At 39.9% G+C, this 23,595-nt stretch overlaps 2 protein-coding genes across 3 annotated transcripts; one reads left to right on the plus strand and one right to left on the minus strand.

The window, feature by feature from the left end:
• Positions 1-11,932: 11,932 nt before the first annotated feature.
• On the plus strand, positions 11,933-22,354 carry efcab14 (EF-hand calcium binding domain 14). 2 transcript variants are annotated; one of them, XM_061797112.1, is made up of 9 exons: positions 11,934-12,651; positions 14,077-14,225; positions 14,348-14,493; positions 15,033-15,131; positions 15,238-15,345; positions 17,446-17,598; positions 18,664-18,754; positions 18,840-18,968; positions 20,977-22,354. In XM_061797112.1, the coding sequence occupies exons 1-9, from the start codon at positions 12,473-12,475 to the stop codon at positions 21,147-21,149; spliced, it is 1,227 nt and encodes a 408-aa protein (XP_061653096.1). In that variant the 5' UTR covers positions 11,934-12,472; the 3' UTR covers positions 21,150-22,354. The 2 variants fall into 2 exon arrangements, with proteins under 2 accessions (XP_061653097.1, XP_061653096.1); XM_061797113.1 differs by lacking the exon at positions 15,033-15,131 and having other exon boundaries at positions 11,933-12,651.
• A 37-nt stretch (positions 22,355-22,391) lies between these two features.
• On the minus strand, positions 22,392-23,591 carry znf830 (zinc finger protein 830). Its single transcript, XM_061797114.1, has one exon. It carries the CDS (start codon positions 23,555-23,557, stop codon positions 22,466-22,468), a length of 1,092 nt encoding a protein of 363 aa, XP_061653098.1. The 5' UTR covers positions 23,558-23,591; the 3' UTR covers positions 22,392-22,465.
• Positions 23,592-23,595: the final 4 nt, after the last annotated feature.

The following is a 23,595-nucleotide window of genomic DNA, read 5'->3' on the forward strand; positions in this document are numbered from 1 at the left end:
CAACATGAGTGTGCACACAAGATGAAATTGCCATACCTTGCCATTAAAAGGATTATTTTTTTTTTTAATTGAAAAACAACTCCTTCATAAATGTTTATTTTTTTTTTTTTTTTTACTCATTACAGTGTTGAATTTGTGTCAAATCTTAGTCAATTATTACGAGGACAGGCTACGCAGTTATAATCACGCCACTAATCAGCATCAATGAGCAACATGAGTCACCTTTCCCCAAAAGAAAAGAAAAGTAGTAGTGGTTGTTTGTTTGTATGTGCCCTGCGATTGGCTGGATTGTACCCCGCCTCCTGCCCGATGATAGCTGGGATAGGCTCCAGCACGCCCGCGACCCTCGTGAGGAGAAGCGGCTCAGAAAATGGATGGATGGATATATATATTTTTTGGTTTTTTTTGTCAATCATAATTGAAAAAAGGATTATCGAACAAATAAAGCTTTTTTTTTTTTTTTTTTTGCAAAAACATTTTATAAAGGTAAACAAATGGAATTCAAATAGTATATTCAGAAGCAACTATACATGTCTTTTGAGTCCCACATTTTTTTAAATGGATAAATATGTCGTTTTCTATGAAATTCCCATGAGAAGAGATTCCGTAGGGAATGATTTACGGGAGGAGGGGAAAAAGCTACACAGCCATTTTCAAAACAGTCAGGGTCAGAGGTCATTTTTAAAACTGAGAACTACTTCTTGGGTGCTGATCAATGCCAAGGGCGACCGCTTTGATACATACTACTGAAGGAACATATTTGCTAAAATTACTATTAGTCATATGTTAGTAATAATGAATGATATTCATCTTCTACGGTACGTGAAAACAGATGAACATAAAAATCCAACACTTTGATGCTATAAATCTCTGCAAGTGTTTACATTTTCAAATAATGACTTCTATGTCATTCCTAGGAAATCGCAATGTCCCCTCACTGGTGAGCTCCTTTTAGCATAGGTCTGCTGCCCGCGGGCACCATATTGGTGACCCCTGAGCTGGGTTTTGCGGTGTATGTTTTTGGTGTGAAATCACTTTCAATTCTGATCATTTTCATTTCATTAGACCCCATATTTTAAAACAAGGGTATGATTTAGTTTGGGTAATTCATATTTCTTGTTTTCATATGAACTCACACCAAATTCTCTTTATTTTATTTTGTTCTAATCCATATTTCTAAAGTAGGGTATGATTTAAGGCAGGGGGAAAAAAATGTAATAGAGCCATTTTCAAAGAGGTTTGGGTTTTACAATGCGTATTTTTCAAACAAAATCATCCAAAATTGTCATTATTTTGATTTGATTCTATTGACTCCCTATTTCTAAACTAGGGTGTGAAAGAGGAAAAAATAAAATGGAGACATTTTCAAAGAAGGTTTGATTTTAACGATGTCCTTTTTTTGGTCTAAGATCGTACTCAATTCTCACGAGAGGAGCCGCCCTCTTAACTAAAACTTGGGTTTGATTTATGAAAGCTACAAAAAAAAAAAAAAAGCTAATATTTAGTGGCTCTTTGATGTAATTAGGCGAGGAAGATAAACAGAGCGGCAACAAAGCCCAAACATCTGATACGACTCAAGAAGTTGATGGAGACTTGGCTCGTACAAGACGCATTTTTGTCAGAGTCGAGCCTGACAAACATCCATAACATTTTAATTTTTTTTTTAAAAACCCTCGCCTTTCGAGCACTCTGCAGAGGTACTTTTTTGATTGCCTACATTTCATCACACCTCCGGTCGCTTTAACTATTCATGCCACTTTCAACATTTCAACACAAGGAAGAAAGAGGTAGAGAGTGAGCCTTGGCCTACAAGTAAATTCTTGACACATTCTGAATAATGAGGCCGATTTACAAAAGGCACAAGTATGTTTTTTTTCCTATTAATTCAATTCCTTTTTATCGAACTGTCGCCTTGTCCTATGCATAGGAAGAAAGAACTTTCCAGAATTTAATTAGGAGAGCTTTACATCAGCCGTGACATCTACTAAAATGCTTTAAAGGCCCCATCCTGCGTATGTGGAAATCCTGCAACTATGTTCAGGTATTCATAGAATGTTACGCATACATTAGCAGCCATATAATCCTTTTGCACGTATTTAAAAGAAATGGTTCTTTTCACCAAAGGAGCTGCTGTTGGATTTTTTATTTTTATTTTTTTTTTCCAGGCACACCTCGAGGTCCTTAGGAGCACAAATAAGGCATGAAGCTGTGCGGAGAACCTTCTATTCCATGTGCTGTACACAAAAGGATCCGAGGCAGGCCGGTTTTAGTCCAACCCAAATGTGCGCTCGATCCGCTTTTCCTTCCCCCCCCCGATGGGCTCCAGACAAACAGATGAAAGCAAAAAAAAAGCGAGATCTTACGAGCAAGAGCGGCACCAGATGGCGCAGTGTTGTTTCTTTAACGTACAGTATGTATTTTATATTTAATGCAGAGTAGCGTTTCAATTGCGAAATATAGAGTCGAACGTGATACTTTCTGGTACGCTACCTGGAAAAGAAATTTCTCTCAAGAAATCATCTGTTCTAGTCGATCTCTGACTCACCATAGACCACTTAACCCAAGACCATATTATGTCAAGAAAATATGCCATTTTTCTACTCATAGCCGTTATGAATAACTTCTTGATTTGTAAAGATTTCGATAATTAACTCATTTCTGTATTATTAATTACTCAAAACAAACTTTTTTCAAGCAACTACCTAATATTGAGTTATACTTTGGTCATTGAAATGTATTATTTTATATTATCACTAGATTTTTCTTTTAAATATAAAAATACACCCCCCCCCCCCCAAAAAAAAAAAAAAAACATTATTTTTCTGCTCATTACATTGTTTTGTTTCCAAAATTTTTATTTCTGGTAAAAACAAGAAATACCACCTACATCTTCTGACTCTTTTGCTTTTTTATTATTTTATTTATTTTTTTATTTCATTGATGTAAATAATTAACAAAAAACTGTCATTAGAATGTTATGTATTGTCTTTTTTTTTTTTATTAATTATTGATTAATCAAATAAACCTCACAAAAAATATTTCTTTATATTATTTATTACTTTATTTTATAAGTTATTGTCTTGTCTTGACAAAAGAATTTTCATAATTGTATTTTTAAATATTATTCATCCTATTCTAAAAGTCATGTATTTCTGTTCTCTAAGATGTTATAAAAGCACAGTGTATAACTTTGGTTACTAAAAACAAACCTTTTTCAAGTACCCCCCCCCCCCCAAAAAAAAAAATAAATAAAATAAAAATAATAATTTAGTAAAGCAAAGAAATGTCACGTAAAAAGTGTTGGTTTTCTACTACTTACAGGGTGTTTTTTTTTTTTTTTGTACAAAATCCTACATACAGTAATTCTGGTGAGCTCTTATGCCCTCGGAGCTCGGACATATGTATTCCTAGCAAATTACCATCAAAAGATATAAAGGGAAAAAATTAAACGTGTGTACAAGTATTGTATGTTCAGTAAAATTATTGTAATGATAAATAACATACATTTTATGAATATGAGACCTAATTTTATTCCACATTTTGATGTTTTTAGGATGAGTGTGAAACAAAGCAATTGCATTTAAACGTATATCAAATATAGATACACAGCGTTATACAGTGCTTTAAATATACAACCCCCATTCCAATGAAGTTAGGACGTTGTGTTAAACATCTGCTCAGTGTTAGGCTATACTAGTGCACTATATAATGACATCCACACGCATACTTCATGTGCTGTAATTTTTAGTAAGCAAATACATGCACCCTTTGATATATTTTGAAAACATAAGATGTCAAATAACACATGTACAACCCCAATTCCAATGAAGTTGGGACGTTGTGTTAAACATAAATAAAAACAGAATACAATGATTTGCAAATCATGTTCAACCTTTATTTAATTGAATACACTACAAAGACAAGATATTTAATGTTCAAACTGATCAACTTGATTGTTTTTGGCAAATAATCATTAACTTGGAATTTTCCAAAAAACGCTGGGACAGGGTCATGTTTATCACTGTGTTACATCACATTTTCTTTTAACAACATTCAATAAACATTTGGGAACTGAGGACACAAATTGTTGAAGGTTTGTAGGTGGACTTCTTTCCCATTCTTGCTTGATGTACAGCTTCAGCTGTTCAACAGTCCGGGGTCTCCGTTGTCGTATTTTAGGCTTCATAATGCGCCACATTTTCAATGGGAGACAGGTCTGGACTCCAGGCAGGCCAGTCTAGTACCCACACTCTTTTACTACGAAGCCACACTGTTGTAACACGAGCAGAATGTGGTTTGGCACTGTCTTGGTGAAATAAGCAGGGGCGTCCATAAAAAAGACATTGCTTGGATGGCAGCATATGTTTCTCCAAAACCTGTATGTACCGTTCAGCATTAATGGTGCCTTCAAAGATTTGTAAGTTACCCATGCCATTGGCACTAACACAGCCCCATACCATCACAGATGCTGGCTTTTGAACTTTGCGTCCATAACAGTCCGGATGCTTCTTTTCCTCTTTGGCCCGGAGGACACGACATCCACAATTTCCAAAAACAATTTGAATTGTGGACTGGTCGGACCACAGAAAACTTTTCCACTCTGCATCAGTCCATCTTAGATGAGCTCGGGCCCAGAGAAGCCGGCGGCGATTCTGGGTGTTGTTGATAAATGGCTTTTGCTTTGCATAGTAGAGTTTCAAGTTGCACTTCTGGATGTAGCGCCAAACTGTATTTACTGACATTGGTTTTCTGAAGTGTCCATGAGCCCATGTGGTGATATCCTTTACACACTGATGTCGGTTTTTGATGCAGTCCTGCCTGACGGATCGAAGGTCAATGTTGGTTTTTGGCCTTGCCGCTTACATGCAGTGATTTCTCCAGATTCTTTGAACCTTTTGATGATATTATAGACCGTAGATGATGCAATCGCTAAATTCCTCACAATTGTACGATGAGGAACATTGTCCTTAAACTGCTCGACTATTTTCTCACGGACTTGTTCACAAAGAGGTGAACCTCGCCCCATCTTTGCTTGTGAATGACTGAGCAATTTAGGGAAGCGCCTTTTATACCCAATCGTGGCACCCACCTGTTCTCAATTAGCCTGTTCACCTGTGGGATGTTCCAAACAGGTGTTTGATGAGCATTCCTCAACTTTCTCAGTCTTTTTTGCCACCTGTCCCAACTTTTTTGCGTGATGCAGCCATAAAATTCCAAGTTAATGATTATTTGCTGAAAAACAATAAAGTTTATCAGTTTGAACATTAAATATCTTGTCTTTTTAGTGTATTCAATTAACTATAGGTTGAACATGATTTGCAAATCATTGTATTCTGTTTTTATTTATGTTTAACACAACGTCCCAACTTCATTGGAATTGGGGTTGTACATGTGTTATTTGACATCTTATGTTTTCAAAATATATCAAAGGGTGCATGTATTTGCGTACTAAAAATGACAGCAGATGAAGTATGTGTGTGGATGTCACTATATAGTGCACTAGTATAGCCTAACACTGACCAGATGTCGCACATGCATTCAAAAGCCACACGTGCAACATATGCCTTAATGCAACGTGCAATTTCCACTGTGGAATCCGCACATTAAACACAAACATTGTTCATATTGCGAACTGTCACACAGTTGGCCAGTGTGAAGGTGAAGGTGGCAAATGAGGTTATGAGGTGATGCTGATACTACTGTACTGTACATTCATTGCACGTACACACAAGCATGTCACAATTCACTTCATCTTGGAGGACAACACATACAAAAAAAATAAGGACTCCCTCTGTGTTTACATTGGAAAGATTTTCTTCCATCGCTCTATTTGGAGACATGGTAACTGTTGAAAGCAAATTTGAAGGAAAAGCCGTGGAAAAAGAACAACGGCAGAGTGGAAATATGGAAACAGAACCGCAACAAGCTTGCCAATACAGTGGATCTCCTTCAGCATGCAATCAACACTCCTGGGGTTGGAAAAATTCCAAATGTGACCCCAAAAATTGGGGAAAAAGATGTTGAAATACCTAACTTGTTTTGCTTTTTATTGTGTGTGCGTGTGTTTAACACTTGCCTGGTTTGTCTTCTGTTTGTTCAGTTTTTCGAAAACATTTTCCCCATTGGAAATAATGGAAAGAGGGCCGAAAAACTATAATGTAAAAATATTTGGTACACCTGAGTCCGAATTACTGTATTTACTATTTGGTGAGACTGCAGCACTGCATACAAGAGACAAACTGAAAGTAATGTACGCCATTATGCTGGTATCGATATTATTGATAATTGTATGGATCGGCCCACCTTTGGTTCCACTGTGTGATGAAATGACAAGAGGTGCCAGTATGCAGCAGCTGTTTTAAAAGTTGATTGTTTTTTATACGGCACATACGCCGTATGGAATAAGATGGAATAGTCCATTGCATGAGAAGGCTCACTCAAAATGATCATGATAGATTATACATTTTTATTTGTTTCTCAGCACTTGAATTCAGACTAAATGTGTTTTTTTTTTAGATGTTTTGGGGGGCCTGGAAATCTTGGAGGCCCAGGCAATTGCCTGTTTGTCAGCCCCTCCCCACAAGGAAATTAATTACATGTGCAAACTCGTAAGTGCTTGATGAAAATAAGAATTGTCCCCCTCCTCCTCCATCATCATCATCATCATCATCATCGTCATCGTCTACTTCCTCCTCTTTTGTTGTTCAGCTTTGAACAGCTCGCGTGCGCTGTTTTTAATTTCATCTGCCAAACTTCAAATGCCTTACACCCCCCGTCGCCCCAATTTTCTTTGTGCTAAATGAGCATCGTATATCAGCCGTGCCTCTGTTCTCCTTCCAGTGCTTTTTCTTCTTCTTTTTCTTCTTCTCATCATCCTCTTTCAGCCACGCTGACAACGGATTAGCTCGCCTCGAATCAACGATGCAATCATGTGATTTGAATTAGTGCAACTGCACCAGGGTATCGATTAAAACCAGGGTGGGGAATCTTTTCCCTGTCGGTGGCCATGGACCAGGAATTAGCCTGCTGACTAACAAACAGAAGAAACAAAAAAATAAAATGGACATGTACTCCATTCATTATCTGGCCATTCAATTTGTGTCATTGATATGGACTAATAGCTGCCGTCTCCCGGGGACCCTAGCAGTCGCCAGTCAGCAACAGCTAGTAAGGGGCCCTGTGAGGGGGATTCCTGACAGTGACTCATTGTAGTTGTAGTGTCTAAAGCTGTGCTTTGTCGTTGAAATGGGCCAATCGTGGCTGTCTCTTGGACCCTGTTCAGCCCAGGGCCCTCGGCAATTGCCTGTTGTGGCCTCTCTAGTCCAGGCTGTGCACCGTAGATATGTACAAGTAGATACGACATTCCCTTTTTGAGCTCCGTGCCAACGGGAATGCTAAGCTAGGAGAGTCAAAGTCATCTACGCATTCCATATGAGTGGAAGGCAAGAAAAACAAAAGACCAAGGATGCCGATACATTGTGCTACATACAACTGTGTACAATGCTGTACAATTATGACAAGGGAACTGCGATTTCCTTTCACCTGTTAATATATATATATATATATATATATGTTGGATTTTCTTTTCAAATTTAGTGTATTGATAGCATAATCTTAGGCGTTCACAAAACAGTAACCCTCATGAAAATCGGTTGACACGTAACGACTTAATTTCAGTTTTCATGCTTTGCCTTCGACGGGAACGACGACCTCCCCAAGATGGCTGCCACTCGTACGTCGTATGCATTCTTCCCCCTGGCTCTGACATCAAGCTATTCCCTTGCATGTGCTCGACAGCCAATCCCCTCACTCACTGGCTGATTGCTGATTGAGCGTTGAACACTTTTGTTATCATGTCGTGTTGTTGAAGAGAGGCCACAAGAAGTTTTAATGTCACTCCTTCCACATTAACACACGGGCAGTCCGACACACGACCTTTTTAATATTGCTGGCAACGTCCTGTGAGAATGTATGCGTACCCTCGTTATTGCTCAATGTGAAATATTCACAATGACAAGCCCCGTTATGTGTGGGAGAAGTTAGCCTATAATGTAGAAAGTGATCTAGTTTGCATGGCCTCCAGACTCTTGTGATTGTGAGCTCATTTGTACTAGACTCCAATGAAGCCTTCGAGTGAGAGAACATTGCCCCCTGCTGATGCCACAACACGCAGGAGAAAGTAAAATAACAGGGAAGAGCGTCCATTTCCTCTGGCGCTTTGTCCTCACTAGTGTCCAGGTAAACTGCAGCCTAGTCCAGCTGACATTGGGCCAGAGGCGCGTAGATTCTGAACTAGTTGCCAGCCAAACAAGCTCACTCACATCTGCACCTATGGACCACTTAGAGTCTTCAGTGAACCGAACATGCATGTTTGGGGAATGTGGGAGGAAACCGGACTACCCATAGAAAACCCACACAAGCACGCGGAGAACATTTCAGTAACATGTGATTGAATTCAAATGTCTCACCAGCCATCATTCACTTTTAAGACGGTCAAATTCAAAGCTAAGTTTCATTGGTCAAGTAATTTCCTTTAAAAATAAACTGGCTGACATCAAATTTCTCAAAGTCTAGCTTGATACACTGGACAAAAATCCTCTGGACCATGGAATTCTCTACTTTGAAGCCCCTCCCTAAACAAATTTGATTGACTTGAAGTTTCTCAACGATAAGCTCAATATACCATACAAAATTCATATGGAATGGAGTCTTTATTGGCCTGTCTAAATTCAGTACATTTTTTTTGACAGCCATAAAAGCTTTCAGTTCTCCATAGCAGCGTTCACGCCTGTGCAACAAAATAGATCGAGAAGTGGTGAATGAAGAGTAAATTGCTTGGCGAGGGGAAGGAAAATTTGGTATTCTGACCGCAGCTCCTGCTTCCAATTGATGATAATCTGTATTCACAAAGTCCTCCGTGTCAGACCAAAGCCTTCAAATAGCAGACAATTCTATTACAATTCAATACATCGCTGTCTACGCTCTCTGCAAAGCACAACAGCGAATGGTTTTTTTTTTTTTTTTTTGTAATCACATTCAGCGATGTGACATAAGGCCTTACGACCCAGAGTTAAGAAAAAAAAAAAAAAAAAAAAGGATGAAATGAAACTCCAGCGGTGCTCGAATTCACAGGCCTCACGCTGGCAAGGATGTGTACCAACCACAGCGGGGCGCATGTCCCCACCCCCCCCCCCTCCCCCCCCACCGGGTTTTCCGACACTGATTAAATTTTATAATCTTCAAAACAATAACAACTGACACATTAGTCCTGCTAAGCTATGATAATATTAACATTGTGTGGGCACCATCTTATTATTATTATTATTATTATTATGTGAGGAATTCTTTTTTTCTGGGCGTAATAAAGCATCAGCAGCTGGGCCACATCTCAAACTGAGATGCTAAGTAGCCCTCAGTGGCTATTGTGTGTTGAAGTTCATACCGGCTGACTATTATTAGTAATTCACCGCAGTAGTTTTGGAGGGACGCGAGGGCAGCAGGGGTACGAAAGGAATATATTTTTTCCCCAGCAGAAAGCGGGCCAGTGGGTGTCCAATTTTCATGAAAAAGAGCTAAAGGCCAGTGGCCTCTCACTTTCAAGAGTCTTGCTGGGTCACAGCGACGGTCAGCGGGACGGCCTGCTGCAGACAGCCACATGGCAGCAAAAGTCATTATTTACACAATGTACTGCATTCAGGATATAAATAAGTAAATACGAAGAAAAAGGACTACTCGATGTCCCTTAGGCGGCTCGCCAATTAGCTTCTCACCCCATGAGTTCGATTGACCATCTAATTTTTTTGTACTGTGCAAAAAATCCTTATGACCCAAGAATTAAAAATAAATCCTGTACGCTGTCTAAATTTGACACACCGCAAAAAAAGAATATTAATAACCTTGCCAAATTTCAATGATTGCAAAAAAAATCGGCAATGATGTAAAATAAGGCTTCAAAATGTCGACTGAAACCACGTCTTGCTTAATTGTTAACTCTCAAACAAATACTACTACTATGACTTGGAAAAACGGACTGGCATCTGTCTTATGCCTACACATAACTACAGTACATGTTTGACCTGCGAAAATATATCCGTTTAAAGCCTCCAGTGACTGGAATACAGTATATCCCACCGGGTTGCCACGGGACCTTTTTCCACGCTGCAACAACGAGGCGCTCTAAAGCTTCCATGCCAGCCTGATGCCACCGTTGGCTGTCAAGTCTGCCATATTTTTTTCTCCCTCCTCGCTTTTCAGTCTTTCTCTGCGTGAAGTGCACGCACTCACGGCCAACATCACGGCTCAGGTATGACTGACTTGAAATTTCCTAAAGCAGTCTTGCTTAAAGGTGGAGTTTGTTGTATTCAAACCGCGTTTCTGACTCAGGCCACACCCCTCACTAACACGAACATCCATGTTACATATGTTTAACCTTGTTTTGTCTCAGGATCTGTCCAAGTCCTTCTTTTTAACTTCTGTTGCTTACTGGAGGGGCAAAAAAAAGTGTTGGGTTTTTTTGTTTTTTTTACTGGAAACTCTACCTTTAATTGCCATGCCTCAATAAGTCACTTTGTGCCCCCTCCACTTGGGCAAGCCAACCCCTCAGCTTTCATGATCAGTCACATCTGACACCCTAGAAGTCTGAAAGACCTGAAATTTATCAACAATCTAGTTACCCTACCCTACAAATCCTTTTCGGTCACATAATTTCACAGGGATGTTAAAAAAAAAGTCTGATTGACTTAAAATGTCTCACAAGTCTTTCTTAATAGCCGTGCCTCAATAAGTTACCAGGTGCATTGTTCATTTGGATAAATAAAAGTCTCTACCCAGTTAACCGATCACACCTGTCACCCTATAAGTCTGACTTGAAATTTCTCACAACGGTCTAGATCAGGGGTCGGCAACCTGAAAATACTCAGAGCCATTTGGACCGTCTCCCACAGAAAAAAAAAAACAACAACAATGGGGAGTCACAAAACCCTTCTGACATCTAAACAGAGAACACAAACTCTTATTTCTGCATGGGTGGTTGTGGCTCAGTTGGGAAGGGCCACAGAGTCCAGTGCCCGAAGGGTTGGCGTTTTGGAATTGCGGCTTGACTGTCTGCTGCCGAAGTGTCCTGAACAATAAAATTGCTCCCAGCGGGGCTGGCAGCACCTCGCACGACAGCAGCCGCCCATTGGCGTACAAATAAAAGCGCTTTGGGCACCGTAATGGTGGAGACAAAAGCAGTATGTGAAGTGCAGTCAATTTACAAGTATTTGAAACAAAAACATTTTAAACTATAAAGAAAGACGTTTGGTTGAAGCCTACTTTCAAATAGTCAATGTCTATTCCTACTCGTCTTCATAAAATTAAAGCCAAACTTAAATTATCCACATTATCCACCTGTAGCGAACCAACAATGCAAACCCAAAAATGCTTCTGTGTTCCGTCATCATTTTATCGGTGTGAAGTGTACACTCAACTGAACACTTGAAATAAAAGGGACCATTTCACTGAATGGCAACTAAACTATTTATTTTACCTGGTTAATGTGATTTTTGCTCCTGAACTTCAGCGCACAGTGTCGGCACATGAGGGCAGTAAGACTTCACACCTCTTAAAATTTAGAAATAGATTCGAAAAACAAATGAAATAAAATAGGAACAAGCATGACAGCACCACATGTGGCTCTGGAGCCGCGGGTTGCAGACCCCCTCTAACTCAATACCATAGAAGGATATTATTATTATTATTATTTTTTTTTTTTTACAATACATTTTTAAATTTACTGTAAAATTTAACAGGGCAAACCACTGACTAAGCAACACAACAGCTTGATAGTTAGTTAAAAAGTGTAATTATTGTTTACAAATGCTGCATACAAGTGGGCGGGACTAGAGCGAGACCGGAAGTTGGAGCCTGATCACTCCACCAATCAGCTTTGCGCTAACTGGAACGTCGCATCTAAACAATATACTGTACTGTACATGCAGCAAGGCCGAACCGACCGACGCCTCAAAACACGTCGCAGCAAATTTGACTTTTGACATTTAATATGTCGTGTCTATATTCATACGCACTTTAGCGTTGACAGAAAAATGCTCGTCACAGGCGCATTTCACTTTGAATGCCGTGGAGACGACCTTAGCCACTCGTAGTTGTGTTCGCTAGCGTTGCCAAATGTAGCCGCGTTAGCCATCCGGCGGATTTTAATACGAGCGTTAGCATTTAAAGTTATTGCAAGCGGGGATTTTTAATAACAGTGCGGTTATGTTAGCCCATTATTTATAATTTCGCGGTGGTTGTCTGTCCTAGAGTAACCGGCGTTGTCCGTCCGGTGTGTTTATTTCCCCCGGACACTTTCCGCGATCGAAAATCTGGCGTTAGCTTAAGCTCCAACCTCAAGTCAGCCAGCAAGCTGGACAAAACGTTGGATTTAGTCGGCTTTAAGTCGGGCGCGGCGGGTTCGCTGACCCCTCAGAAGAAAATGAAGAAGAGGAAGGAGCTAAACGCCCTCATCGGACTCGGGGACAGCAAGAGGAAGAAGGCGAAGAAGGGCTCCGGTCACCGGCTTCTCCGAACCGAGCCGCCGGACTCGGAGTCTGACTCCAGCTCGGAGGAAGACGACGAGTTCAACGGCATGAGCAGCGGAGCTAGATTTGGCAAGTGAGTGCTCACTGTTATATGTCCATAAACTGATGTCATCTGTGCCTTATTGGTAAAAACAACATTTAGAACGTTATGTGTAAACAATCTTTAAAAAAAAAAAAAAATATATATATATATATATATATTAGCACGAATTTCACAAGTCAGATGACAGCACCCAAAAAAAAACAAAAAAAAAACTGAGAATTGTCATACAAAGACAAAAAACTGTAGAACAAAGTGGGAATACTACAACAATTTTTAATAAACGGGGAATTTTTGTAAAACTATTTTTTGAAGACACTTGATATGGCAATTAAAAAAAAAGTAAAGGGGTAATTTTATGAGGAACAAATGTACAACATTACAATAGAAGTTTGAATAAAGATTTGCAAGAAACATTCTTAATTTATAAAATATCACCTGTAGAAAATCTGGCCCAAAAGAAACCCATTAAATTAGAGTAAAGCAGTGTAACTTCATTATTTCTCAACATTTCTCCACGACCCTTTCGTTTTGTCGGGTACTATGGAAGCTCTTCTCCAATTGGCTGACAAGTTTCAGTTAAAAATATCGTCACTTGCCCTAAAAACTTGATTTAAATAGCGCAAATGGAACATTGTTAGTGAGAAGTGCAGTAGAATAGGTCATGTGCGTTGGGCATCAATTGTTTTTTTCCTGAATATATTTGTTATGGGGAAATGAGAGACCTTTGAAGTGGGCCTTCTGTGTTTTTTAGAAAATTCCACAAAGATGGCGGTCACTTTTTAAGTTGCTAATTTTAGATGATAACGTCCTATGATTAGGATAAAGTTGTGATATTTGGAGTGTTAAATCATAATTTAGAGAATCAAGTAGGTATGTAAGGAGAATAAACATGTAACAGTGGAAAATGTAATGAGACGAAAGTCTTAATAATAGGAGAAAAAACATAATTTTACAAAAATAAAGTGTGTATATAACGAGAATGACAAAATGGGAAGATTACAAGAGGGAAACAAATCTGAATTAGAGTAGTTAGGATATTTTACAGTAAACCATTTGTAATTCCTGAAAAAAATACAAGAAAAAAATCAGGTCGAAATTTTCCATGAGGAATTTGGGGCTATTACAAGAATAAAGGAGCGAGAGAAAAGCTGTAATTTTATGGGACTAAGTGGGAACTACACAAGCATGAACTTAAATCTTAATTTAAAAAAAAGTTGCAATATATTACGAGAATGTCTTTATGTACATAATTATGCATTTTCTACTCATAACTTTGAAAATGTATTGTTAATTTCCTTCGGGGCTCTAACACTGTAGTTTTATGGCGCCGCCGCCTTGGACATGTAAAACGTACAAATCCCATGGCGTAGCAAACCTCTGAAAATATATTTTTCCCATGAATAATTAAAGAAGTATTGCAGTGTGTCTAATGTTGCCGTGTTTGTCTGTTTACAGGAGAAGTTACAGTCAATGCTGCACTGTGTGCTACCCATTGTTTCTCTTCATCATCCTCGTTGCCTGTGTCATGGCCTGCGCTGGACTCATATGGATGCAGATTGCCTTGAAGGAAGATCTGGACTCAATGAAGGAAAAACTGCACAGCAGTAAGATGCACTTGAATGCAGCTGCTGTTGTGTTGAGATGGCCCATATAGAATTTTGAAGCCTTTTAACACTGCTGTTTTTTTTGTGTTTTTTTTTTTTTTTCTTAATTATAAATGTAACAGTAGAATCCAGCCAAAAGGCGTCGTCAACTGAAATACCAAAACTCAGCGAGGACCTGAAAAACAAGGACAGGAAGCTTGATGACATTGAGAATGGGAACAAAGGGTTGGGCAAACTCTGGTTCAACCTCACAGAAATTAACAGAAAGGTTAGTTGTCATCTTAGCTTCTTAACTGATTTTTTAAAAATGTGAGAGACTCCAGATGGCCAACACGGCACACAACACATAAGATAATAACTCAGGATAATCGTTTAGACACCTCTGATAATCGGGCTTTTGCTGACTTTGGTCAGAAGTGAGGAAAACTGCTCAAATTGGGCATCATTAATGGTAGTGTGTTACCCTGATCTACATTACAACAGGGCTGGGGAACCAACCATCTGTGGGCCATTCAGGGCCCACCACAGCATTTGATGCCATCTTAAATCAATTAAAACTTCAGGAACTGTGAGGGAAAGAACAATGTATTTAATTTGTTATTTTTAAACCTCGGGAACTGTGAGGAAAAAGAAGGCCCAAAACATTTGAAGGTTGTGTGATATATTTTTTATGAGATGAAAAAGGTTCCCCACCCCTTAGTTGCAATAGAAATCAAAGTGGCAGCATTATGAATTCATGTAGTATTTTTCAGTGTTTTTTTTGTTTTGTTTGTTTTTGTGGGGGGGGGGGGCATTGTCCTCATACAGATCATTTTGCTGGACTCTGCTGTAAGCCACTTAAAGGCCAATTTGAAATCGGCCTCCGATTTAATCAGCCTCCCCACTACAGTGGAAGAACTTCAAAAGGTAAACAATACGGAGTTTAAAAAAAATACTGTACATTCGTTAATGTTTGTTAATTATTTTTCCAGTCATGTTTTTTTTTTTACCTTTTTTTACCACCTGTTTTCAGAGCGTGGCTACGATCGGAAGCACGCTAACAAGTGTTCAACACGACGTGAAGACGATGCAGACCGTGCTCGAAAGTCAGACAGATTCGGACGACGGGCTGAAGACAACGGTAATTTCGTACACTCCAGGCCACAACATTCGTTTTTCATTTAACAGTATACGCTCATTTGTAGTGGAACTCCAGCGATTTCACGGGTGTGCCTAATGAATTGTCCGGTGAACTTATTTCCTCGACATCGCAGCAGAAAGCAACCATATTTCATATTTCAAAATGCATGCCTAACTATAAGGCAGTGGAATCATGTGATATATCCTAGTCAATTGGCGAGGAAAGTTCATGGAATGCTGAAAAAGTTAGCAGTCAATATAATTAAAGTAAAATGCATTGTACCGGGATCGCATCATGTTTTTTTGTTTTGTTTTTTTGGTTAAGGGTAAACGAGTAATCAAAATATTTTACAAAGAATTAGAATTGAGAGTCATAATTATACAAGTTGTTGAAATATTTTACAATAAAAAAATAGAAAAAAAATTCATAATTTTACATTTAAGCGATATTTTATAATAAAAAATTCATTTTATGAGAATAAAGCGGACATGTTTCAGTAAAGTGGAGAATTAAGTTGTGATATTGCGATAAATAAGTTGCAGTTCTATATCATTTTACAAGGACTTTTTTATTTAAGAGAAAATTCCATAATTTTACAAGCTAAAGATGTTATTTCGTGAGAATAAAATCTTACTATTACAAAGAAAATTGTTGTAATTTTACAAGAATAAGGTGGGAATATTACAATATTTTATTTATATTTTTGAATTCAACAAGAATAAATTATTAATATTCCCAAAAATATTAAGTAGGTAGATATTGGATCTTTTGAGTACAGTCATGTAACTGTATCATGTAGTAGCTGTTCTACTTGTTTGTCCTCAGCTCTTGTGCTGCATATTAATCTTTTAATAACGAGGGCTTGCACACGGCCGAGATGTCAGCGGATATGCTTTGCTGTGGCTGTAATCCAAACCAAATGCTGGTTTATGTATTACAATATGCTTACGCAACATACATTATATGCTTTGCTCAGGTTTGCATTGCAGAAGACGCCGGGTTAAGACGGGGCTCATTTCTCGGCTCCATCTTCGTCATGGTTTCATTAATAATTCATGGAGCAAGTGCCAGTGTATTTCAGGAGATTACGTTCAGAGTGAAAAGTAGGTCAAACAGTTGAGAAAACGAAAAATGTTGCCCTAAAAAAAGATGATGGAAACACTGCTTTTGTACTACAGCCTCCATAGTAACCATGTGTTTTGTCGTCGTTTGATGCAGCTCATAAATATCTTGGAGTGTGAGATTTTATATTTTTTGCTTTATCTTGTGAATTTCAGTCGTTTGGCAGGCAACATGTTTTAAAGCAGACTTGGAATGTGTTCACACCGTCCCTGTTTTGTCCGATTGAAACAAACATTGGCGCCTTGACGCCTATGGGTAAACACTTCTTTGTTAACCAATCACTAACTTTCTTATTTTAGGGGTCATCTAGAATTGCAATCTGGAGAGTGCAGACCTCCACTGTAGTTTCATTCACGCCATAATGGCGTGCCACAGATGCATAACTTCTGCCCTCTTTGATCAAATCTAAAAGTTTCACTTTTTCACTGATGGTCATCATCTTCTTCTTCCTCTTGGGCGCCCCGTAGGAAGCTTTCGTAGAGAGCGCTTCGGCGGCATTGTAAGGCTTGCTTCACTAATAAAAAAAATTTATCGCTTAAACAAAAAAAGTTATTGCGAACACAACAGCGTGGACGAGACTGGCGAGACGCAGCAAGGGAAGATGCTGGGTGAGGCTCCGATGATGTGCAGCCAATCAGCTCACGGGATAAATCCACTCGTGCTCTCATTGGTCGATGTCGCGCCGGGAACCAATCACGCGCCTTGTATGATTGCCCGTACAGTACAGGCATGTACAAATCCTCTGAGTCGACTCGTCTCTTTGTTTGGCATGCAGGGAAACCTTTTCTCGCGCGCATCCACATGAAACCACGCGTCTTTCCGAAATATGGCTGTATTTAAAAAAAAAAAAAAAAAAAAAAATTCTATGAATATTTTGGGAAAAACCCGCGACGCACTGAAGCTGCAAAACGTGAAGCGCGAAGTGGCTAGGGAACACTGTATTTTTATATGTGCGTGTGCATTCGTGTGTTCTAACAGGACATAAGTGACCTGAGGAAAGCAGTGAGCGAGGCCAACCAGACGGAGGCGAAGCACCACACGTGGAGCGACGAGCAAATCCACACGCTCCTGTCCACCGTCGCCGAGCTCCAGCACAGAGTGTCGTCTCTGGAGAGCGGCTCCCAACAAAACGTGAGCTTTTTCTTTGGCTTTGTGATAGTTATTCTAACAGAGGGAGCAACCTGAACACCAGAAGTACAGTAGATATAAAAATTCTATACACCCCTGTTCAAATGTCAGGGTTTTGTAATATAAAAAATGTAATCAAGATAAATAATTTCAAAACATTTTTTCCCACTACTAATGTGACCTATACCCTGAACAACTCAATTGAAGAAAAAAGATAGAGGGGACGCAAAAAGAACCCAGCTGAGATTATGTGGTTGCACCGTTTTATATCTGGTGATGTGGCTGTGTGCAGAAGTAACCAATCACATTCAAAGTCATGTTACATGGGAGTCAGTACACAACTGCCCCCATTTAAAATGGCTCTTAAACCCCAAATAAAGGTCAGCTGTTGTAGGTGGCTTTTCCTGACATTTTTGAAGTCCTCCTCAAGTGGAGAAAATATGGCAAAACAGTGACATTTCCAAGAAATTGATGTCTCTCCAAAACTGATAAGAAGAAGAAAACTAGTCAGGTAGGCTGCCAAGAGGCCAACAGCAATATTGAAGGAGCTGCAAGAATTTACCTTTTATACCTGATTAGTACCTGTGACAACAACTTTCCTTACCTGGAACTACACCCCTAGTCAAGATGGAGGGAATTATGAACAATTCCAAATAACAGTCAGGGCTGGCATAAAACCTACATGCTTCTGCTCAAAACCAAAAATATGTCTTGAGAAAAGCCTACTACAACATCTGAACTTCATTTGGGATTATTCAATTTAAATTGTTTGCTAACATTTTTTTGTTAACAATAATCTTGGCATCCAACAAAACTCAATGCAGCTCTGCTTATAATGTGGCGCTAACATGATAGTAGTGGTGTCGCATCTCTGCGGGATGTGGGTGTAACTCTCTAGTTCGGTGGCCAGTTTTTTTGTTTTTGTATTTTAGAGTGCTTATTTTAACACTTGTGTAACAATTTTAAAAAATTGCTAAATACGTGCGCATTTGTTATGGTTAAGAGTTTGTTCTGTATCTATAAAAGAATAAGAGCCCACAATATTATATTTTTCTGCCACTTTTCCAGTTGAAAGATGCTGAATTTCAGCCTCTGATCAGCAGTGGACCTCAAACGACTGAGATGACTGAGGCTGAAACAACCAAAGTGTCATCACCAGGTGCTGCATTGTCAGTGCTAAAGCAGCTGCTCACTGCCTTTTACTTTTCTTACTGTATCTTTTTATTTTTACTATATTTTAACAGACAACTTCACGGTAAGTCCTGACCCGCAGACTAGCAGACGCCCACGCTTCCTCCTCCCAAACCGCTCCAAGAGAAACACTGATGTCAAATGCCAAACGAGGCGCTTGCTTGCTGGAGTCACTTTGAAAGGTGTGTAAAAAAAAAAAAAAACCCACCACCAACATTCAGTCAAAACCTGCATTCGACATGTTCACTTTGTTCCAAATTATCAAGCAAATCCTGTTTTTTTTTCCTAGACAGTCAATGCAATTTACTGTGAATAAAATGTTTGATGATCAACAATTACATTAGCTTCTCTAATAGTAATACTAATAAGTCTCTATTTTATTTTGCACAAATTCACCCTCATCAAATTTCCTTTTTAGGTTGTTCCACAGGTTCTCAATAGGGTTGAGGTCAGGGGATGATGGTGGCTACACCATGAGTTTCTGTCAGTTTATAACCATAGCAGCATTGTCTTGCATGAAAATTATTTTATCGTGGAAGGCACAGTTGTTCTTTTGATACCAGGGCAGGAAATCGTCAGCTAGAAACTCCACATTCACATGCCCCGTTATTCCCAGCCCAAAACACCAAGCTGCCAGATCCTTTCTGCTGTTGCAACTTTTCTGGGACACAGTGGTCATCCACCAACCATTCAGAACTCCATCAATCTGGACCATCCAAAGTAGTCTGGCATTCATCAGTGAACAAAACCGTTTGAAGCAGTCGTTCTACCAACTGCTATCTTAATACGATGTATTTGACTCTCATGAACTTTCCTTAATGTCTTTATCGGAATTAAGAGTCGTCTTATTTAATAGTATGATGATTTTCTTTACATGTCAAGTGTTGTCGTTCCTTTCCCAAGGCTACAGAGTCTGGACTATTACTTGCTTTTCATCTGCAGAAACAGCCTTCTTTTCCCCCAATTACATTATTATACTTGTATACAGTAATCCCTTGTCTATCACGGGAGTTAGGTTCCGGACCACCCCTGCAGTAGACGAAGTCTGTTAAGTAGCGACCACATATTTTTGGGATTATTGGGATTTTTGGGATTTCCCACACTCCTATTAACCTCTACCATAGTCTTTAACACCTTTTAAACTCTTACATACAGTAATGCACAGTAATATTGTACACTATGTACATTTTATTCCTTGTAATGTATTTTAATGATTTATTTAATTACGGTTTTAATGTTTAATGTTAGGAAGTGTTCATTTCACCACAAAAATAAATAACAGCATAGACTCAAAATCCGACAATGTGGCCAATTATGCGCCATATGAATGTGAAAATCCGCAATGCACTGAATCTGCAATAGGTGAACTGCGATTAATCGAGTATATTCTGCATAATGTGGAACGTTTCTGATTTCCTGTAAGGAGGCTCCACTGAGAAACTAATCGAATCTGTCTGAGATTGATAACGGCGATCTAAAGCAATGATTCCCCTAATTTTCTGCGAGAGATTCTTAGTGTGTCACGGGAAATGATCCAATTGCACTTATTTGGTCAGAAAATGATGAAGATCTCAGTGTGTGTCTTCAACTCCTGCAAATATATCAACTTTGTGTCCACCTAAACTGGACCAGATTTCACACTGATTAAGTAAATTTGTGGGTAAATTGAGATCCTTATTTCAGGGGGAAACAAAATGCAAAAGCTTTCTCAGAAATACATAGTCAAATGTTTATTTAACATAAAAATCCTAGCTGCTTAATGCGAGTGGTACCTTGACTTCTGAGTTTACTTTGGTCAGTGACCAAGCTTGTAACTTAATTTACTTGTACAGCAGATCAGTTTTCCCCATTGAAATTGAAATGCCATTCATCAGTTCCAGCCCTCCAAAACACAATTTCTGTTGCATTTTTAATTAACAAAACGTGTGATATATTGAAACATATGAATAGACAACAGAATGTAAAGAACTAAACTAGTTTTATAAAGTGTAATAAAGTCAAAAGTCACACACACTGTAGTGTTCGTGTGTTGACGTGTTCCTTTAAAGGGCGTTGCCGCGCGAGTGACGTCAGATGCTGAAATTTGCAGACAACACGAAGCAAAAAATTGACAAATTGACAAAACTCTTATAAATCGGAACGCTCGTAAGTTCCCACTGTAATACCTTTTTTTTTTTTTCCGTCCACAAGGTCTGGAAGAAATCTTCGCTAATGTCGATGACGATCCGGCGAGCCTGACGTACGAAGAGCTTTGTGGGAAACTCGGGCCGTCCCCTCCGAAAGCTCGCGCCTTGAGGTGCTTCGACAGCAACGGCGACAAGAGGTACTCCCTGACGGAGCTGAGGGCCGCGTTCAGAGTGTGAGCGAGTCACCCACGAACAGCAGTCAACAATATTCAAGGAAGCCCAGCGCGGTCTGGGGTACGATTTCTGTAATTGCTGCACTTTTATGTGTGAACTGATTGTCTTCTTCCAGTTTTGTTTGATCCAGCACAACCTTAGCCCGTCCCCAAAAAGCTTCGTCGAATCCAATCATCGACAGAATGTTCACCTATAAGTATCATTCTCAACTGACAACTCTACACCATCAGTCGCTGAGATTTTTGTTCTCCCCGCAACCCTTCACGCTCCACTTGTATAAGCGTGAAATGTATTTATAGACTTTTATGAATGTTTACAAACGGACTACTAAACGCAGATTCTGCCAACCTTTTTCCCATTTTTAGCCACTTTCCTATCTTAACTGAGACACTTGATTGAGCCTAATCCTGTTCAGTTAATGTATTTAATGCATCTAAATAGCTTAAGTGCCCCCCCCCCCCCCCCCGTTAAACAAGATTTGAAGGGCTATGTTCACTTGGAAACACTAAGATATTTATGTAGCAATAATTAAGAGACATAGCATGCAGTTGAGCAGGGGTGGGGAACCTACAGCACATGGGTCAAAAACATAAGAAATAATTGATCAAGGTATCATTTTTTTGCAGTATGGCCCATGAATAACTTGATCAAATAAGAAAATGGCTGCAGTAGGCACATCAAGATCAATGTGTAACAGGTAGTACAACAAGCACTGACATCACTCTTATAATGGGCTTCAGCCTAATGGTGTATTTATGGGATTTTCCATAAAATGACCACTCTGTAAATTCTCATTTCATTTTGTTCAAGGTGTTGGAGGAGTTATTTTAGAATTCTGAGCTTAAACATTGTTCTTTTAAGTTGTGCTTTGCAAGTTGCTTACAATAATGTAACATGTAAACATTTATTTATGACAAAGCTAGAATTGTCAACCACGCTGCGGTAGTTCAGACATTGAGCTCGGAATGCAACGGCAGGGGCCACTGTGAAAGGTGTTGGTGTAGATCAGGGATGGGGAACCAATGGCCTAAAACACATTAACCTACAAACGCTCAGAAAGTATAATTAACACTAGTTTGATCATATTTTTCATTGATTTAGGATGGCTCTTGGAGGACTGGTTCTCCATCCCTGATCTAAATGCTGCCACGATGAGATTTTATTAGTGTTTTGTTTGTGAGCATCAATGAATAAAGAGTTAAAACATTTTTGGGATGGTGGTCTGTGATTTGAAAGACATTTCACTGCTGTTTCCTGATATTTAATGTTGACAATTACAAACATTTCCATTGGTGGTGAGTTTTACTTTTGTACATTAATCATGCCAGTGCTCCTTTAGCCCTCCAGTCCTGGGACAAAAGTCCAAGTAGTTCTTCTTCATTCTCCTCTTCTTCCTCCTCCATTTTGGCTTCAGTCTCCATGGGTTCCTCCCTCCTCGGCTGAGACCTTCTTTTCGCCACGTCCCTCTTGTCCCTCAGCATCTCCACCCTCTTGTAACACTCGATCTGCTCGTCGATCTCGTCGATCTGTCGCTCGAGTCGGCCCTCCTCGTCGTCCTCAGCCACGATAGCCTCCGACTTGGTGTTCACCTGCCGTATCTCCTTCTGGAACTCTTCCCACTCCTTGTCCATGTGGTCCTTGGGCGCGTCCACGTTGCGCACCTTGGCGTCCCGCACCGGATCGTCGAAGAAGCCTTCGGGTAGCGCCTCAGCCGTGTTGTCCTTTTTCTCGGCGCTTTTCTCCAGCGGCGGTGGCGCCTCCGCCTTGGCGATGGAGCCCGAGTGGGAGACGGCTGGGGCGGACGGGATGGAGCTGTCAAAGAAGTCCGCTGGTAGTCCGGCAGCTTGAGGAGCGGCGGCGGTCGTCCCTGCTACCACAGTCGCCTCCACCTCGTCACCATCATCATCACAGACTCCCGCGAGCAAACTAACGCCTTCAGACTTTTTGACAGAGTTCGGTTTTGCAAACAAATCTTCAGGTACCGCCGAGGCGGACTGACCTGCATCCGGCGTTGGTTTCGCTTTTTTCCCGTTGACGTCCTTGTCGTCGTCCGTCGCTTTTCTTTTCACTGGTTGACTTTGTGGTGTTTGTTTCCCCTCTTTGTGCTCGCTTGCTTTCTCCTTGTGTAGTTTCCCGAGTACGTGAGCGGGCCACAGAAGCTCCGACTTCACCTGCGTATTGCACAGCACACAGCTCAAGAGGCCCAAGCTGTTATATTTAGCAAACGGGGACTCCACGCGCTTTTTCTCAGACGTTTGCCTTTGCTTCTCTCTCATCAAGCGCCTGAGTTCCTCTTGATTCACAACTTTCTTCCCCTTCTTCGCCGTGGCCATTCTGGCGAGAGAAAAAAACAATAACAGCACGGCTACTCGAGTTAGCTTACTGGACGAGCTGAAACTTTTATGGCGCATGAAAATGACGTCAACAGAATCTCTGTGAATCCCGCGAG

This window comes from Phyllopteryx taeniolatus, chromosome 14 (genome assembly GCF_024500385.1).
Source record: "Phyllopteryx taeniolatus isolate TA_2022b chromosome 14, UOR_Ptae_1.2, whole genome shotgun sequence".
NCBI lineage: Eukaryota > Metazoa > Chordata > Actinopteri > Syngnathiformes > Syngnathidae > Phyllopteryx > Phyllopteryx taeniolatus.

What these genes read in the sequence shown, in the direction of transcription:
- znf830 (XM_061797114.1), bottom strand. Translation starts at nt 23,557, where the DNA reads ATGCGCCATAAAAGTTTCAGCTCGTCCAGTAAGCTAACTCGAGTAGCC.
- efcab14 (XM_061797112.1), top strand. Translation starts at nt 12,473, where the DNA reads ATGAAGAAGAGGAAGGAGCTAAACGCCCTCATCGGACTCGGGGACAGC. An exon ending in TCACAGAAATTAACAGAAAG is followed by an intron (nt 14,494 to 15,032) that starts GTTAGTTGTCAT and finishes GTCCTCATACAG; the next exon opens with ATCATTTTGCTGGACTCTGC. An exon ending in CAGTGGAAGAACTTCAAAAG is followed by an intron (nt 15,132 to 15,237) that starts GTAAACAATACG and finishes ACCTGTTTTCAG; the next exon opens with AGCGTGGCTACGATCGGAAG.